Here is a 17,774-nt window from a genome sequence, read left to right as displayed (position 1 = left end):
AGTGGGACGATGGGGGACTCTTCGTGTGGATCACTTCAAACTGTATTCGAAGGTTCTGGCTCAAGGGTTGGCAGATCCCCCCAACTCCAGCCTTCCAATGAACGTGGAGGTCATTGCTACTGCACGACGCTCCACCTTCTGATGCAGTGGATCACAGTGGCTTCATCCTCCCCCCCCCCCCCCCCCCCCCCCGAAGGAGGAGGAGGAGGAGTGCAGTAGCCACCAGAAAGATTGCGGGAGGCGCACATCGGCACAGCGCGTCACAGACAGTTGTTGCCGCAAGTAAAGTCCCGTCCACCAGAGGGCACGTGAGAATTCGGCCGCGCCCTCTGCCGGTGGAACAACAACAACTCAGGCAGCATGGGCCGTGCCCAGCCAGTTCACATCGGGCATGCCTAGCAGACAGTTCCTGGTCTACCCTATGTGAAGTGCGACGGAAATGTGAATCGTGTTACTACAGAATCATTCTAACTTTTTCTGGGACAATCCTGCTGTTACAGCATCCAGTGTTTTAGTGATGAGATGCAAAATTTTTTCATACCTTGTTGGTTCCTCTTTGTTGACAAAAGTGTACTGCGATCTCATTTTAACTGATTATGCTGTGCTGACCAGCTTCACTGTCAACTTTGTGCCAACACTGACTCTCATACACAAAATAGTTGTGGGGTCGGGAATGGGAAATTGCAAAACTGACTGAATGGTGATATAGTGTACAGCACAAGGTGCTTCACCATAAAGCACAAAATTGAGAGAAGACTGCTGAATTTTAGTTGAACGCATGTTTATGGCTGCAAATGTTCAACTGCTTTGCCTCTTCAAAGTGACAATTCGCCTTTATTTTAACATTATTTGTTTCTCTCTTTTCAAACATGAAGCTATGAGAAGGATAGAAATATATTTTTAAGTGAACATATCTTGTGTGGGTTTTACATGCACTTGGCCACTCACTCAATGTTCTCCATTTGATGAGAACAACTATGGCCGCTGCTGTCTCTTCACAGTCTGTATCTACATGGTCAATCATAGACTGCTGCTCAGAGCAAACACCTACAGTAGAAATAAATAATGTACCACTGATCACGGATAAGTTGATTTATGTTATTTGTTAGATGAACATTATCATCATTTTTAAGCAGATAAACAAAATATTTTTGTTTTGTGCAAATACACTAGTGCCTGTGTCCTTTGAAAAATGTCTGACCATCCTATAGACCTGAAAATACCACTATGAAGATGAGACAGCATTCAACGATCAGTTCAGGAGGTAATTCGAAGTGCACCTGAATTCTTAGAGAACATGTGTTTAATTTCTAAGAGGACAGGCATGAAACTGATAGAAGAATATGATAAATATGTAGGCCCACGGATAATCTTGAAATGCTTTGTTAGTGATTTAAGACAACCGCTCATAGTTTATGCTAGTTTAACAAGAGCAATAACAAAGAAATTTTAAACATTTATGTTCTGAAAAGCATGAATTCAGAACAAGTAAAGAAAATTACCTTTAGTAACTGAGAAATACAGTAACCTCCACTCTGACCAATATCACACGCAGAAATATTCAAAGAATGAACATTTCTTAATTTTTTAACAGCATCACAAATCAACTGACAACCATCATCGCCAATAATACTCTGATGAAATGATATGTTCTGGATGGATGAGCAGTTTGAGAGTCCCTAGAAAAGAAAGAAATTATAAAATATATCACTAACAAAACTTTGCCATCTTACACACACAGTAAGGAACAAGGGATTTAAATATGTACAACTGGTTGTACAAATATAATGGGATGGTTGCTACTGAAACTGCACTTTCCAAGACACACGGCATGTTACAAATATACACAGCAGTAACCCTTTCAAAATGTCATCATTTCTCATGACCTGTTCTCCATACAGACAGATATAATAACTTATCAGTATTTGTTCCACTGCCAAAGGTAGCAAGTGATTACTAAGCCCCCACACTACCTTTCCCCATTTACAGCTCACTAACATCCTGTGGTGACAACTTTATTTCAAGCATAAAACATAGTCACTGACAGAGACAGTGTGTATATCTGACTTTTGTAACTGAAGTTCAGCACTCATTGTACTTCCATACTGTTCAGATTCCATGCCAATCTGTCCTCTGTTTTGTGTATTTCACTCTAGTGTCAGATAAATTTTGCTTGTTACTTTGCATCATATATGCACAGCTCTTATTGCAGATCAGAGTTCCCAAAAGTGATGACCCAGTCAAGAAGATAAACACCTGGCAGACCATTAAATGTGAGTCAAGAATGCTGGCAACAACAGACAATTTTCTACTGTGATAATCAATTACTGATTTGGACAGTGCACTTCATGATCCTCACACCCAAGCAGCTCAGAACATCATTTGGAGTATCATCTGGGTTACTAGGTTTCGTACCTTTTCCGATAATTTCACCCATCATCCACACCATGCAACAAAATCGAGGTTCCTCCTGAAATTTTAGTGTCGAACATTATTCATAACACACTGCAACAATGTAAATACCAATGTCTGAAACACTGTGTTTTGCAACAAGTGTTTAAATATCCAGATCAACGTATCTATTTGGTACTGCACAGTGAAATGATCGGTGACAAATCATTTTCTGAATTTTGGTGTCATTTACATCCTCTCACTACAAAAACTGATAAAGCAAGTGCAACTCTGTGGCATGTTTGGTTTAATCAGCACCTACTTCCAGTAAAGACCACAGTGGTTTCCAATGGTAGAAGTGACATGCACACTCAACTGGGCATTGTGGCTAAAATTTAAAGACTACTTCAAAATGACAGCGTGTATTTCGTGATGCAATCTTTCAGTGATATTACAACAGAGACTACTTCCATCGTCATGAACAGTGACTACTACCATCATCATGCAGTGGGAGCACTTGCCAACACTAATGGCCACAGATTCAACAGCCTGCTATGAGAAGACAGCGCATTCCACTTATGGAGCAAGTCTGCATGTTGCCACAATCTGTGGACGCTCTCCAAATGCAGCTCACATACAACAAAATACTCACTCACATCAGCTGGGAGGCCAACACCCCACAACAGTTTTACAGAACTATGAGCCACCCTGTCAACAAATACACATTGATATGGCACTAGCACCACACACATTTCAGCATATAGGTCAGAAAGTGCATTGCTCCTTGTGTCTACCCAAACAGTTGCAGGAAGAAGGAAACTGCGCACATAGCAATGCATAACAAATTACTTATGACAGCAACAAGAGGAATTTCAGTGAAACTGTTAGTAATTCCTGAGAGCTGACCAACAATTACAGTTCACACTACCCACATCTCTTCACATCCAACACTGCAAATGTGAGCACCAATGATTTACCTGCACATCAGAACTTTAAGAGTTTCTACCTGAGATCATGGTGTTTATACATGAAGGACTTACACACTTCACGCATTTACCTAGTAGATTCCGACCCCAACATCAACAACATACTGGCTATGTAGTGCAAACAAAGACAAGGTCTTGGCTTGCAGCAGCCAAGAGTTAAATTATTTCTACCTGTGGCAAACAGACTGAAGTGGATTACTTAGGTTTCAGATGGCTTTTAAAGTGGACTTCTGTATCAGTAATTGTCACCAAATCTACACTGGGTGCTGACTACTTCCTGCTGAATCATGTCGAAATAAACTTGTACTCTGCTCTGAAACAGTTCAAGGACAATTTGGAACTGTTTCTAAAACAAGGAACTCATCCATCACTAACCCACAGCAGCAACAACATCAGGATTATGTGTTAGCAGGTCTGCAGAATATCACAAACACTGCACGGGTTCTGTAACAGTATTCACAGCAACGGCAGCAGCAACAATCTCAGTTTTCAGCGTCACAGGAGCAGCAGCCTATGATTCCTGTGTAGGCATCTGTTCCTATATTCACTATTTCTGGATGTAGGTTCTTGCAACATGTACAAATGTGGGGGATCCAGTCTTTGAAAGGATGTTGAAACTGAGAACAGTTTCACGCGAAAGAGAGAAATCAACCATCAAACCTCAACAGTTCTCCTGTTCACCCCTACACATGATAAACATTACTGTCGACCCACTTTTGCATACTTTCCCTCAGCTCTGGTCTAATGAAGGGTGGAGGGAGTGTGGGTGGGTGGGGGTTGTATGGCAACAGCATTATTCTGAGACTAAAACATAGTCACTAACGGAGACAGTCTTTGACTTTCATAACTGAAGTTCAGTGCTTGTTGTGCTTCCATGCTGTTTGGATTCCATCACAATCTGTCTGTGTTTTGTGCATTCTACACCACTGTCTTATTGTGCACTGATGATCACACAACCCCTTACTGATTATTTCATTATCAAAGATTATATTTGGGAAAGTTTCTTGGATATATGTCACAACTTGCTGTAGGCAATTGTCTTAGAAAAAGTTCGAGGTTTAAAAAATCTGCATTGCATTTCATTTTTTTTGGTAAAATCATTCTATTCAAAAATTTGTGAATTGCATGTTACAAAGTTGTTTCCACCATGTAGGTACTATGATTCCTTCAGTTAAATGTGTCACTGAGAGTTTCATAGCTACTTCACTTAATCTGCTTCTTTCTTTTTTATTTATTTTTGTTTTGTTCTGTATTCATGCTATTGTTTTACCTCATCTGCAATCTAAAATTAATTGTAGTAGATGTAATATTACATTATGCATATTTGCAGTTATGAATATGAAAAACCATCAGCTCTATAATGGAATGATGACAAAATTTGTGCCAAACTGGGACTTGAACCCGGATTTCCCGCTTTATAGTGAGCTATCAGCTTATCAGTAGGCTATCCGAGCACAACTTATGGTCAGACCCAAAATTCCGTATGTAATTATCCATGTGTCTACCACTTGCACTCTTACATCTATTATGTATATTCCCGTAGGAACTTTGTGTCATACTTCTGAACAACACAGGCACTGCAATGTCACAGATATAATATTCAACAACAACAAGCTATGGAAAATGGTTAAGTTTTGAAATTATACACTTTTATGGGTGGTGAAGTACTGTGAAGAGGTGGTCCAAAATCAACTGTAACAGTCAATTCAACAGAGTTTATGGGTAATTAAAAGTAATAATAAAGTTACAACCAAGTGCAGTAAGTCTAATAACACTAGAAGACAGCATCATACAAAACTATGCTGCATCTATCAAATCTTAAACAAAAACTTGTCATCAAGGAACTAGAAATACTCACTTCTTTCAGTTTCAAACACTATGCTGAATAAGAATACAGAAATGTGCTTCACATTTCTAGAACTGCTCATGTCTGTCAAAGATACATAAGGACCCTTCCACACTCCCTTGGGCATAGGTCAGTACGAACAACAACAACAACAACCACCCTTTCAGTGCAGGTGTGTCTGCACAATCACATCATGTAATAACTATTTAGTATGCCACCTGTGGGCACTTTCGATAGCAGGTTGATCTCAGCCAGGCATAACTGAAGGCACGGCCTCCAGGTCACATGGGCAACTTTGTTTGGCCTCAACCATTTCTTTCTTTTCCTTACGTTAGCATAACCACACCATCTCTTGTCACCAGTACTGGTCTAGCATAGGAATGATCGGTGTTGTTCACAAGCCAATTGATGACAAGCAAATAAAGGTGCACATATGGCTACCCAATGATTTATGATTTCACCTTAGACCATGCAGCACCCATATACCCAATTTTTGAACCTTCCCCATTGCATGAAAATGTCTCTTGATGGTAGAATGATCACAGTTTATCACCCTTGCCAATTCTCAAGCACCCTGATGTGGATCATTGTGGATTAATGCATTTAAACAATCTTCATCAAACCCTGCATGTCTTCCTGAATGTGGAGAATCACTAATGTCAATACCATCCTCCTTAAAATGAGAAAACCATTTTCTTGCTGTGCTCTGTCCAGTTGCATTATCTCCACACACAGTGTAAATGTTCTGGCTGCCTCCACTGCCGTCACCCCTCTGTTGAACTCAAAGAATATGTTGGAAATTTTCTGGTTTCTCCACCAGGCATTCCATTTTCTAGCATCCACAGCTCCACTCACTATCTAAAAATGACAATATGTAAACTCAAACAGTAACAGTGAACTACAAATAAAAAATGACAATTGTTAAATAAACCCATAGCAACCAAAATACCAATATTCAAAACACAAATGCTACAAATGAACCAACCTAACAGAACAGTTGATTCAGGGTATTCCACACTTTATGAATTATTTGAAGATCATTACTGCTATGGGATCAATTCATGCAGAACATTAGCAGAACCTTGAATCAGTTTTCAAAATTGTTCCAGGAAAGTGGCTAGTGCTGTCAGTTGGAAAAATGTAGTTTCTTTATCTCCTCGGGCACATTCTTGCTCACAAAGATATCATGGCTACACATGATCATAAAGATGGCAGTACCAACCAACCTTAAACAGTTGCAGTCATTTCTGGGGAAAATAATGTATTATGCAAGTGGCATAGATCATGAGACCCTCAGTCAACAGTGCAAAAAGAGGCCTAGCTTGTGTGGTCAGCCCCCTATTAACAGACTCTTCAGCACCTTAAGGATAGTCTCAAGGTGGTACCGTGTCTAATGCCGTATATTGTCGTGAGTGCTGTTGACACTGATGGTGGATTGTTCCAGTACAGCATCACGGCAGTCTTGTATCACCAGTTGGCGGATACTTCTTAGTGCCCAATTGTCTTCACCTCTAAAATGTTACATGTAGTACAGCTTAACTATTCCCAATTTGAGAATGAGGCACTAGCGATCGTTTATGGCATTAAGAAATTTGACGTGTATTTATATGGCAGCAAATCCCATCTCTTGGTGGACCACAAACCCTTACTTTCATTGTTTGGGAACAGCTTTAAACTCCCAAATAAGGTGGCACAGTGCCTCCAACACTAGGCATTATTTTTACGTGGGTATCATTATGAAATTCATTTCCACCCCACTGCCCAGCACGCCAATACTGACACCCTGTCCTGCTCTCTCTTGGCCCTGATATGGCATTCAACTATCACGAAACACTTTGATGAGCCCTGGACCACCAGTTATAACAAACCCTAGATGGTTGGCCCGTGAAATAAGGTGTTTTGGCAGTCATAAAAGGGTGCCCTGAGATTGTTTCCACGCAGACCAATGAGGGTTTTCAAAATTATTTTTCACTACACAATCAGCTCAATGCCTTGAAGGACACCTTGACATTGGCCACGGAGGATGCTACTGAATGTTGGATCATCATCCTGGACCTACTCCAGCCCTTCATCCTCCAACTTCATGTGTCTCATTGGGGGTCACATGCATGAAGGCATTGACCCAGAAGCATGTTTGCTTGCTTGGCACTGGTACCGACACTAAACACAGGTGCCACTCCTGCTGTGCCTGCCTCCTCAATCAGGTAACCCCAGCAAAACATTTTTTTCCCATGGCCTCACATGGACCTCCCATGAGAGCAGGTCCAAATTACTTTGCTGGGTCATTTTAGGGGCCACTGTGGTTGCTAGTAGTTGACACCATCCTCAAATTCTCGAATGTGGTGTGCATGCCATCCGTCACCACTCTTGCTACCATTCATGGCACTTAGAGGATTTTCGCCACTGAGAGGGCACCCTGGTGTTGGACAACGGGCCCCACCTTACTTCAGCTCAGCTCAAGGCCTTCTATCGCAATAACAGCATTGATTATCTGACTACCACCTCATTTCACTCTGACGCCATGCAGAGGCTGAGGGGATGGTCCTCACCTACAGATGTGGAAGGCATTGCAGATGTCTTTGACTGAGGAGGCCTTGCACAGCTTTCTCAGTCCAAACCCAAAACCAAGGTCTGTTTGGCTGAAATCCTACATAGGCACTGGCATTGTACCCTGTCACACCTCCTATGACCCATGCAGCATGCCCAGGCTAGGAATGCATGCTCGACTAGTGCATGGACCTCAGACATCATCGTAGGCCACAGGGAGCCCTAGCTGTTTGACATCTAGGTTGAACATATCTGCCTAACCTAACATTGCAAATTAGCTCTGGTTGTGACTGCAGTTATGATCAGTAGCTGGTCCTGCCTCCAACTCTGAGCCCCAGATCGGACACCAGGGTCACCACCAGATGAGTATCTTACCCTCTCTCCAAGCTCCAGGCCCCTCGGTATGGTCTGTGTCCTCATGCTCCTGATTGGCAGTGGGCAGGTGAGGGGATCATGGTTTGAAAATATATGGAGAAGGAACTGCTCTATCCATCTCAACCATTCCTCACCCTGGTAGCACTGGAGCAGTCTCATGCTGCTGGCATGCTGCTGCATCCGCTGCCCATGTGGTCCTTGCCTGATTCTCTTCTCAGGATTGGGCCTGAGCTGATGGTCTTTTCTCTTGGCAGACAGGGCTGCCTTTCAACCCCCCACTCCACCCCACTCCACTCCAATCAACACTGGCATCAGTCAAGGACATTTTCGGCCCTATATGCCTATTTCCAGGGAGGGGGAGATTTAGTATCCTGGTCACCAGACATTATCAGTAGCAGGTCTTGTTCATGGATTCATACCAGGTGGGACACTTTACACTATGTAGGAACTGTTACAGAAATCTTCCTAATTTAGTTTTTCACTCATGCCAGAATCATCAGATTACAAATTAAACAATGGAAATTCTATGTAGGAATATCAACAATATAGGAAAATATAGATTGCTACTTAATGTAAAGAAGATGCAGACTGGCACAATTAAAAGACACTTACACAAAGCTTTCAGCCTTAGCCTTTATCAGTAAAAGAGAAACACACACCATTCATACACACAAGCAAGCACACTTCACGCACACATGACTGCCAACTTTGGCAGCTGAGGCTGGAATGCAACTATCATGTGGGATGGCAGCAGCAATGTGGAGGGGGTGGGGAAGGGAAGGGATAGTAGTGTGTAAGCAGGACAGACGGAAGCTGTTTGTTGGAGTGTGCAGGGACTAGAATGTCAACAGGCGCAGTGTCAGCAGGTTGTGGGGCAAGAAGGTGGGGAAAAGAGGAGCAAAAAGGAGAGGAGTGGAGAAAGATGGGTGGGTGCATTGTTAGAGGACAGCAAACAAAGAGGCTGAGAGACGAGAATGGGGATTAGATGATAGGACAGTGGGTGTAGAAACTGCTGGGTAGAGAGTGTGAGAGTAGTATGTAACCGTAGGTTGAGGCTGGTATAACTACGGGAGCAGAGAATGTGTCATAACGATAACTCCTATCTGCGCAATTCAGAAAAGCTGGTGGTGGAGAGAGGATCCAGAAGTCTCGGTGAAATCAACCGTATCATGTTCAGCTGGATGCTGTGCCACAGGGTGGTCTACTTTGTTCTTGGTGATAGTTTGGTGGTGGCCATTTGTCCTTGTGGACAGCTGATTGTTAGTCACACCAATATAAAAAGCTGTGCAATGGTTGCAGCACAGCTGGTAAATGACATAGCTGCTTTTACAGGTAACCCAGTCTCTGATGCAGTAGGATAAATCTGTGACAGGACTTGAATAGAAAGTGCAGGGTGGGTGGATTGGTTAGGTCTTGCACCCGGGTCTTCTACAGGAATATGATCCCGTGGCAAGGGGTTGAATTAGGAGTGGCACCGGGATGGGCTAGGGTGCTGTGGAGGTTGGGTGGAGTGATGGAACACCATTTTAGGAGTGGTGGGAAGGATCTTGGGTGGGATGTCTCTCATTTAAGGGCATGATGATAGGTAATCAAAGCCCTGGCAAAGGATGTGGTTCAGTTGTTCCAGTCCAGGGTGGTACTGGGTGATGTGAAGGGGGCACTGCCTTGTGACTAGTTCTTGGGGGAGGTTTGAGAATTGGGGTTGTGAGGGGAAATGGTATGGGATCTGTTTGTGGACTGCATTTGGGGTTAGTGGCTGTCTGTGAAGGCCTTGATGAGACCCTTAGCATACTGAGCAAGGGAGTGCTTACCACTGCAGGTACGCTGCCCCCAGGTGGCCAAACTGTGTGGCAATGATTTTTTTGTGTGAAAGGGATGACAGTTGTTGAAATGCAGGTAGTGTTGATGGGTGGTGGGTTTAATGTGGACTGAGGTGCGGATGGAGCCACCAGAGAGGAGGTGGTCAATGTCAAGGAAGGTGGCACACTGGGATGAGTAGGACCAGGTGAAGAAGATGGGACAGAAGTTGTTGTGGTTGGGAAGGAATGAAGGTAGGGTGTCTTTGCCGTGAGTCCAGATCATAAATATATCATCAATTAACCTGAACCAAACAAAGGGTTTGCCATTTTGGGAGGCTAGGAAGGTCTCCTCCAGATGCCATAAACAGGTTAACGTGGGAGGATGCCATGCAGGGGCCTGTGGCTGTATCGTGGATTTGTTTGTGTACTTTCCTTTCAAAGGAGAAGTAGTAGAGGTTAGGATAAAGTTAATAAGGTATACGAGGAGTGCGGCAGTGGGTTTGGAGTCTGAAGTATGTTGGGATAGACAGTGTTCAATAGCAGTAAGACCATGGGCATGAGGGATGTTGGTGTATAGGGAGGGGTGTCAACAGTGACGAGTAGGGATCCAGGAGGTTAAGGGGTGGCAATGGTGGAGAGCTGGTGAAGGAAGTGGTTGATATTGTTGATGTGGGAGGCTAGATTACAGGCAATTGGATGGAGGCTTTGGTCAATGAGCGCCAAAATTTTTTTCAGTGGGGGACAATAACCAGCCACAAAGGGGTGCTCAGGATTGTTGGGTTGTGTATTTTGGGGAACGTGTAGAAGCTGGGTGTGCAGGGTGTCATAGGGGTAAGGAGCGAAATGGATTCAGGGGAGAGGTTCTGCAAGAAGCCTAAGGTTTAAGAAGGAATTGGAGTTTGTGTTGGACATCCGGGATAGAATCCCTCTCACAGAGTTTATAGGTGGAAGAATCAGATATTGGTGGAGGCCTTCTGCCAGGTAGTCACTGTGATTCATAACAACTGTGGTGTCACCGCCAGAAACCACACTTGCTAGGTGGTAGCCTTTAAATTGGCCGCAGTCCGTTAGTATACGTCGGACCCACGTGTCGCCACTATCGGTGATTGCAGACCGAGCGCCGCCACATGGCAGGTCTAGAGAGACGTCCTAGCACTCGCCCCAGTTGTACAGCCGACTTTGCTAGCGATGGTTCACTGACAAATTACGCTCCCATTTGCCGAGACGATAGTTAGCATAGCCTTCAGCTATGTCATTTGCTACGACCTAGCAAGGCGCCATTATCATTTGCTATTTATCTTGTGATGCATGTACCGTCAGACCGATGTTCACCAATTATGGATTAAAGTTAAGTATTCAAGAAGCTACGTACTTTACTTGCTAGTCTCAATTACTTTACCTGTTCCAGACCTCACGCCAGCCTGCGTGAGTTTAAACGCGTGCCTTTCGGCCTCCCGTCCTAGTGGATTGGCTGTCTTGCCAGACCACAACAGTTTGACGACGAGGATTTTGCGTTCGTAAAAATACAGACTGATTTACTTGTGTCATGGCTTCGCCACAATCTCCAGATGTACTGTCCGAATTTTATCGCTTGCAGAATCAGCAGATGCAAGCCTTATTGGATGCCCTTGGACAGCTCGTCCAGGGTCATCGTGCACTGCAAAACGATGCGGCAGCCACCGCTCCACCGCTACCACAGCCACAACACGCAGTTGCACCACCTTTTCGTCCTTTTGATGCGGCACTGGAAAGCTGGACGGAGTGGTCACGCCAATTTGGATTCCATCTCACCGCCTACAGAATTCATGGTAACGAGCGGCAGCCTTTCTTATTATCGTGCGTCGGCGTGTCCACGAACCGTGTGATAGTCAAATTGTTTCCCAACGCGACGTAGCAACTCTGTCCTACGAAGAAATTTTGTCTGCATTAGATGCTTATTTCAAAGAATCAGTCAATGTAGTTGCCAAACGGTATACGTTCTTTCGTACAAAACGTACGGCCGGTCAGACTAATCGGGAGTGGGTTGCAACTTTGCAAGGCCTTACTAGGGATTATGCTTTTGAGTGTGAATGTGGACTTCCTTATTCAGATACTATGGTACGTGATGCAATTGCACAGAACGTTTCTGATGTTCGTATACGGGAACAGATTTTGAAACTAGTCAATCCCTCCCTTCAACAAGTGATAGACATATTGGATCGGCAGGACACACTTGACTTTGCTCAGGAATCATTTGCAATTTCACTGGCCGTGTGTCAGGTTAACCGGCCCGCCGGGCAAGCTGCACGGAACAGTAAACAGTCCTCGCGCCCGGCCGCGCCAAAGCCGCCTAGCTATCAGCCACATGTCCTGCGCAAGCAAGCAAATGCAGTGCTACAATCATGCCCGCGGAGTGCTACTAGACATTCGCGTGAGAATTGCCCGTCACGCCAGGATATTTGCTTTTTCTGTAATAAAAGAGGACATGTTCAAAGTGTTTGCCAGAAAAAGCTCAGATCAGACACTCAAAACCATTCCAGGCCCTTTGCTTCGCGCCGGAATCGGCATCGAACCCAGAATACTCAGGCTCGTGAACCTTCGCCATGGACATTCATGTAGTTCATTCCACTCCGCCCAGTGCCACTCTCTCTAACAGTGACTGTGTTCGTCCCACGAATAGTGTGCGTCGACGTCGCCGGAAATCACGTCAAGTCGCAAGTGATTCTGTACCAGAGTCAGTTCACGTTGCACGAGACAGTCGCTCTTGTCGTCAACAGGACAATAAACTTTTTATAGACTTTGACATTCATGGCAACATGATACCATTTCAGCTCGATACCGGAGCTGCAGTTTCACTAATCAATCACGACACGTACAAACAGCTGGGCACACCTCCGTTGTGTGCCGCAAATGTTAAGCTCAGTAGTTATTCAGGACAAGCAATCCCTGTGTTAGGACAGTGCAGCCTTCTTGCTACATACAAGGGACAAACAAAACTTATGTCATTTTACGTCCTTCGTTCTTCTGCTGCAGTGAACTTGTTTGGTTTAGATTTATTTCAGTTGTTTAACTTGTCTATAGTAAATCAGGTCCTATCAGTGAACCAGACTGTGCCTTCAGACAGTGTTACTCGTCTATGTGAAGAAAATTGCAGACATTTTTGCACCGGGCCTCTGTTGCGCTAAGAACTATAAAGCACATTTGGAACTGAAAGTAAACACGCAACCGAAATTTTTCAGAGCGCGCAATGTTCCCCACGCATTGCGTGATGAGGTCGCAAGAACATTACACGATTTGGAATCACAAGGTGTAATTGCACGTGTGCAGGCTTCTCTCTGGGCATCACCCTTAGTAATTTTGCCAAAACCTTCCAGAAAATTGAGACTTTGTGTGGACTTCAAGGCAACAGTGAATCCACAACTAGTGATTGCAACTTTTCCTTTACCCCGCCCAGAAGATCTTTTTGACAAACTGTGCCCGGGTAAATATTTTTCAAAGTTGGACCTAGCAGATGCATACTTGCAAATACCGGCGGACGAAGAATCCCAGCGCGTTTTGGTGGTTAACACGCATCTTGGTTTGTATCAATTCAAACGACTGCCATTCGGGTGTGCATCCGCCCCTGCCTTGTTTCAGCAATATCTACAAACTGTTTGTGCGTCGGTCCCTACTGCATCAAACTATCTGGACGATATTGTGATCTCCGGAAAGACGGAAGAAGAACATTTAGCCAATCTCAGAACATTATTTCAGGTTTTGCGACAAAATGGTCTTCGCTTGCGGAAGGACAAATGTGTGTTTTTTGCTCGGGACTTACCCTATTTGGGCCATGTACTCAATGCCCAAGGCATACATCCCAGTCCAGAGCACCTCCGTGCCATACAAGACTTGCCTTCGCCGCAGAATTTGAAGCAGCTACAGAGTGTGCTGGGAAAAATAAATTACTACCATAAATATGTGCGCCACGCCTCTTCCATTTCAGCTCGCTTCATTGCTTATGTTCGTCTGGACGACGGAATGCGAACGCGCCTTTCGCCAGTTGAAATCGGCGTTGCTTTCCAATACTTGCCTTACGCCATTCGATCCCCAGAAACCCCTTTTGTTGATGGTGGATGCATCGGATTTCGGGATCGGTGCTGTGCTTGCGCACAAAGATGGATCGCACGATCGCCCTATTGCTTTTGCGCCCAAATTGCTCTCGTCTGCGCAAAGAAATTATTCACAGATCGAGAAAGAAGCTTTGGCTCTCGTATTTGGTGTTACAAAGTTTCATGATTTCTTGTATGGTCATCACTTTACCATCATCACAGACCACAAACCTTTGACATCGCTTTTTCATCCGAACCAGCCTGTACCTCCACGTACAGCGCAGAAATTCATTCGCTGGTCAATTTTCCTCTCGCAGTACCGCTACGATATCTTGTATTGGTCCACTGCTAAGCACGGAAACGCCGATGCGTTGTCCCGTTTGCCTGTTGCTGAGGATAGAGCATTTGATTCCTCCGAACTTGCTTGCATGTTCATTGATTCGGAAACCGATGACGTGGTCGAATCGTTTCCGATTGATTTTAGTCGTGTAGCTACAGCCACAGCTGCAGACCCTGTCCTTGCTACCGTTCTGCGTTTTGTTGCTACGCAATGGCCCTTGTCAAAGTCATGGATCGAGGATCTGTTGGTTCACCGATTTTTTGCTCACAAGGAGAGACTTTTTGTGTGACGTGGTGTTTTGCTGTTGCGTTCTGATAATGATCAGTCCAGGGTCGTGGTCCCACGTTCGTTACAGTCCTCTGTCCTACGGCTTCTCCACCAAGGACATTGGGGTATAGTGAGAACGAAACAACTTGCTCGTCAGCACTGTACTTGGTTCGGAATCGATGCTGCGATTACGAATATGTGCTCTTCTTGCATGGTGTGTGCCGAACAACAATCCGCACCACCGCGGAAATTCTTTGCATGGCCAAAAGCCACTTCCCCTTGGCAACGCTTACACATCGATTTTGCTGGTCCATTCTGGAATGCTCGATGGTTGGTTGTGGTAGATTCATTCAGTAATTTTCCTTTTGTTGTCCGAATGTCTTCCACGACGTCATCTGCCACGATCCAAGCATTATCCGCTATCTTTTGCATTGAAGGTCTTCCACAGACTATTGTTTCCGATAATGGCCCACAATTCATGTCCGCAGAATTTCAGTCATTCTGCAAGGCCAATGGTATTCAACATCTGACGTCCGCGCCGTTTTCGCCACAGTCCAATGGTGCCGCTGAACGTTTGGTCAGGACTTTCAAGTCCCAGATGTTGAAGTTGAAAGAGTCGCATTCTCGGAAGGACGCGTTATTGCTCTTTTTGTCCCCGTATCGCTCTCAGCCCCGAGATGGTCGCTCGCCGACTGAGTTGTTGCACGGTCGTCCTCATCGAGCCTTGATGTCTTTGCTACATCCGCTGCATCAGGTTCCTGTGCAGCGGCAGATGCCTGCTTTTGCTCCAGGCGACGTTGTATACTATCGCAACTATCTAGGTTCACGGCGTTGGCTCGCAGGGCGCATTCTTCACTGCCTCGGCCGCACTATGTATCTGGTTTTGGGGGCCTCTGGTGAGGTGCGTTGGCATCACCATCAGCTGCGCCTCTGTCGTCGCACGGGTTCTGCCACTCCCAGTCTGCTTTCAGCGACGGTGCCGTCCAGTCAGCGCCCTGGGGACCCATCTACTGGCTCGCCTCAGCCCCAGGTGTTACCGACGCTGCCTTCCATTTTGCCGCATGGCGACGCGCCGCCGCCGGGCGCCTCCCTGGGTCACGCGCCGCCGATCGCTTCCCGTGACCAGTTGTCCTCCGACATGGACCTCTTGCCCGCTCCGGACCACATGGCGTCTTCGCCAGTCGGGTGCCCCGACCCGATGGAGGTCGACCCTTCGGCCCCTCCTGTCTCTTTACGGGCGCATACACCACATGTTGGCGTTCACCCTGGACTAGGTTTTCAGGCGTTTCCTAGCTCCCCTTGGACCAAATGGCAGGGTGCGGGTGGCACAGCCTCGCCTGTTGTTAGGCTCCCCACCTCGTCGCATACGTCAACATGGGGTCCTCCCCACGGCGGGCGGACGCCTTATAACACAACCATACGCCGATTTGCGGGGGAGGAATGTGGTGTCACCGCCAGACACCACACTTGCTAGGTGGTAGCCTTTAAATCGGCTGCGGTCCGTTAGTATACGTCGGACCCGCGTGTCGCCACTATCGGTGATTGCAGACCGAGCGCCGCCACACGGCAGGTCTAGAGAGACGTCCTAGCACTCGCCCCAGTTGTACAGCCGACTTTGCTAGCGATGGTTCACTGACAAATTACGCTCTCATTTGCCGAGACGATGGTTAGCATAGCCTTCAGCTACGTCATTTGCTACGACCTAGCAAGGTGCCATTATCATTTGCTATTTATCTTGTGATGCATGTACCGTCAGACCGATGTTCACCAATTATGGATTAAAGTTAAGTATTCTAGAAGCTATGTACTTTACTTGCTAGTCTCAATTACTTTATCTGTTCCAGATCTCACACCAGCCTGTGTGAGTTTAAACGCGTGCCTTTTGGCCTCCCGTCCTAGTGGATTGGCTGTCTTGCCAGTCCACAACAACAACAGTGGTGGAACCTTTGTCTGCAGTAATGATGATTAGGTCAGGATTTGTTTTCAGGTCGTCTTGGCTATTCTTTCTTCTACTGAAAGGTTGGCATTCTGGAAAAGGGATCTGGGGAAGGATGGTGAAACTAAGATAGAGGTAAGAAATTCCTGAAAGGTGACCAGCAGGTAGTTAGGTAGGAGCCATCTGGATCCTCCACTCCACCATCAGCTTTTCTGAACGACAGAGATGGGAGTTATCATTACAACACATTCTCTACTCCGTAATTATAACAGCCTCAACCTATGGTAACATACTGACCTCACACCCTCCACCCAACAGTTTCCACCCTCTCTCTCCTACCACTGCATTGTGCCTGTTGGCATTCTAGACGCTGCACACACTGCCAGACAGTGTTCCTCCGTCCCTCTGCCCATGCACTACTATCCCTTCCACTTCCCCTCCCAACTGCTCCAAACTACTGCTGCCATTCCATGTGATAGTTGCATTCCACCTGAGCTGCTGAAGTTGGCAGTCGTGTGTGTGAGATGTGCTTGTTGTGTGTATGAATGGTCTGTGTTCCTCTGTTTCTCTTGTGCCAATGAAGGCTATGCTCAAAAGCTTTGTAAATGTCTTTTAATTGTGCTTGCCTACAACTTAGTGTCTTCTTTACAGTAAGTAGCAATCTATCATTTCCTACATTGCAGATTACAAATTACATGGTAAAAAGTCAGTACAATTTATAAGAATAAATCACATAGTACACTTACGGTGTTTACAAAAAAAAAAAAAAAAAAAAAAAAAAAAAAAAAAAAAAAACCACACACACACACACAAAAGTAAATTTGTATGAAACAGAAAAGATTAGTTAGGTCAGAAGAGGACAATGTCAACTGCATTAGGAATTCCTGATAAGAGGTCACCCAGGTTGAACTTAGTGGGGCTGTTAACAGTAGGAATACATGTACTAGGTTGTCTGGACTTCACCACATTTATACTTGTTAGATGGTACTGAGTATCCATACTTTAGATTTGCATTGGATCTTTTTTTCCCTGTCCACAGTCTTAAGAGATTTCCAGAATTCCCAGGTCTGAGATGGCCAGGGACTTGTTCTTCTGATCTTCCTATCCAGCATGCAATAGGTGGGGCAATCAGAGCAGGAATGCATATGTTGGGTTGTCTGGACCAACCACAACTGCACAGATTAAATGGTACTTTAGAAGAATCGGCAAAAGGAGATCCC

At 45.2% G+C, this 17,774-nt stretch overlaps 1 protein-coding gene across 2 annotated transcripts in view; it reads right to left on the bottom strand.

The window, feature by feature from the left end:
• The window catches only part of LOC126235784 (centrosomal protein of 78 kDa), a 142,348-nt gene that overhangs the window by 61,946 nt on the left and 62,628 nt on the right, over positions 1-17,774 (bottom strand). For both annotated transcript variants that reach the window (XM_049944591.1, XM_049944590.1), the window contains exon 4: positions 1,503-1,679. In XM_049944591.1, the coding sequence (XP_049800548.1) occupies positions 1,503-1,679 (177 nt within the window). The remainder of the gene's footprint in view (positions 1-1,502; positions 1,680-17,774) is intronic.

Source organism: Schistocerca nitens, chromosome 2 (assembly GCF_023898315.1).
Source record: "Schistocerca nitens isolate TAMUIC-IGC-003100 chromosome 2, iqSchNite1.1, whole genome shotgun sequence".
Classification (NCBI taxonomy): Eukaryota; Metazoa; Arthropoda; class Insecta; order Orthoptera; family Acrididae; genus Schistocerca; species Schistocerca nitens.
The sequence above is the reverse complement of the archived record's forward strand: the minus strand, read 5'-3'. Positions and strand labels throughout refer to the sequence as shown.